Below are 700 nucleotides of genomic sequence, written 5' to 3' on the forward strand. Positions count from 1 at the left end.
TTAAGGGGCCGTAAAGCACAAAAGATTTACATCGAGGTGTTTTCTCTTTCGTGTGTATTGTGAGATCCCACCATTGTGTTGCTAAAACGGAGATTTCCGAGGAGATTTTGAGATTGCTGAAAGGGTGTTTTTCTCTCTGTTTCAGTTGAAAAATGGCGACCAATGGGAGGAAGCAAAGTTCACCCGGGATCGATGAGATTCGGCAGCTGTTTTTGGCCGTGAAACATTCCGAAAAGGACATCGATGCCGTGGAGAAGCGCCTCCAGAACAGCCAAATCCGGAATATCAAGACCAAGTCGTACAAATTTCGCGAAGAGGAGGTGTCCAAGAGTCATTTTATTGACAAGCTCAACGAGTTCATCCGGGATGAACTCATCACCAGTGCCAACAAAGCCACCGTTCTGGCAATGGGAGAATCCGAACGAACCATGGAGGAAGTTCTTCCCAGAGAGGATCGATTTGGCTATTTGGCCGCTGTGGATATCAAGGGACGAATGGATTATGTACTGATTGTGGTGGAGTCCACTTATGACGTGAAACCCACACTCTGTAGTTGCTGTTTACCCTCCAGGCAGAGGTAAGCAAGCCTTTGCCGATCATCACATCTAGATGATAAGACTTGGAACAAGGAACTTTTTTTTTCTTTAAAGTCCGTAGAAAACCGGACACTGGTGCATTCTCATGATGTAATATGGATATT

At 45.4% G+C, this 700-nt stretch overlaps 1 protein-coding gene across 1 annotated transcript in view; it reads left to right on the forward strand.

The window, feature by feature from the left end:
• Positions 1 to 16: 16 nt before the first annotated feature.
• Positions 17 to 700, forward strand: part of LOC131892761 (uncharacterized) — a 2,649-nt gene continuing 1,965 nt past the window's right edge. Inside the window, exon 1 of the mRNA XM_059242603.1 lies at positions 17 to 577. Within this exon, the coding sequence (XP_059098586.1) occupies positions 153 to 577 (425 nt within the window). The 5' untranslated portion in view covers positions 17 to 152. The remainder of the gene's footprint in view (positions 578 to 700) is intronic.

This window comes from Tigriopus californicus, chromosome 2 (genome assembly GCF_007210705.1).
Source record: "Tigriopus californicus strain San Diego chromosome 2, Tcal_SD_v2.1, whole genome shotgun sequence".
Taxonomy (NCBI): Eukaryota; Metazoa; Arthropoda; class Copepoda; order Harpacticoida; family Harpacticidae; genus Tigriopus; species Tigriopus californicus.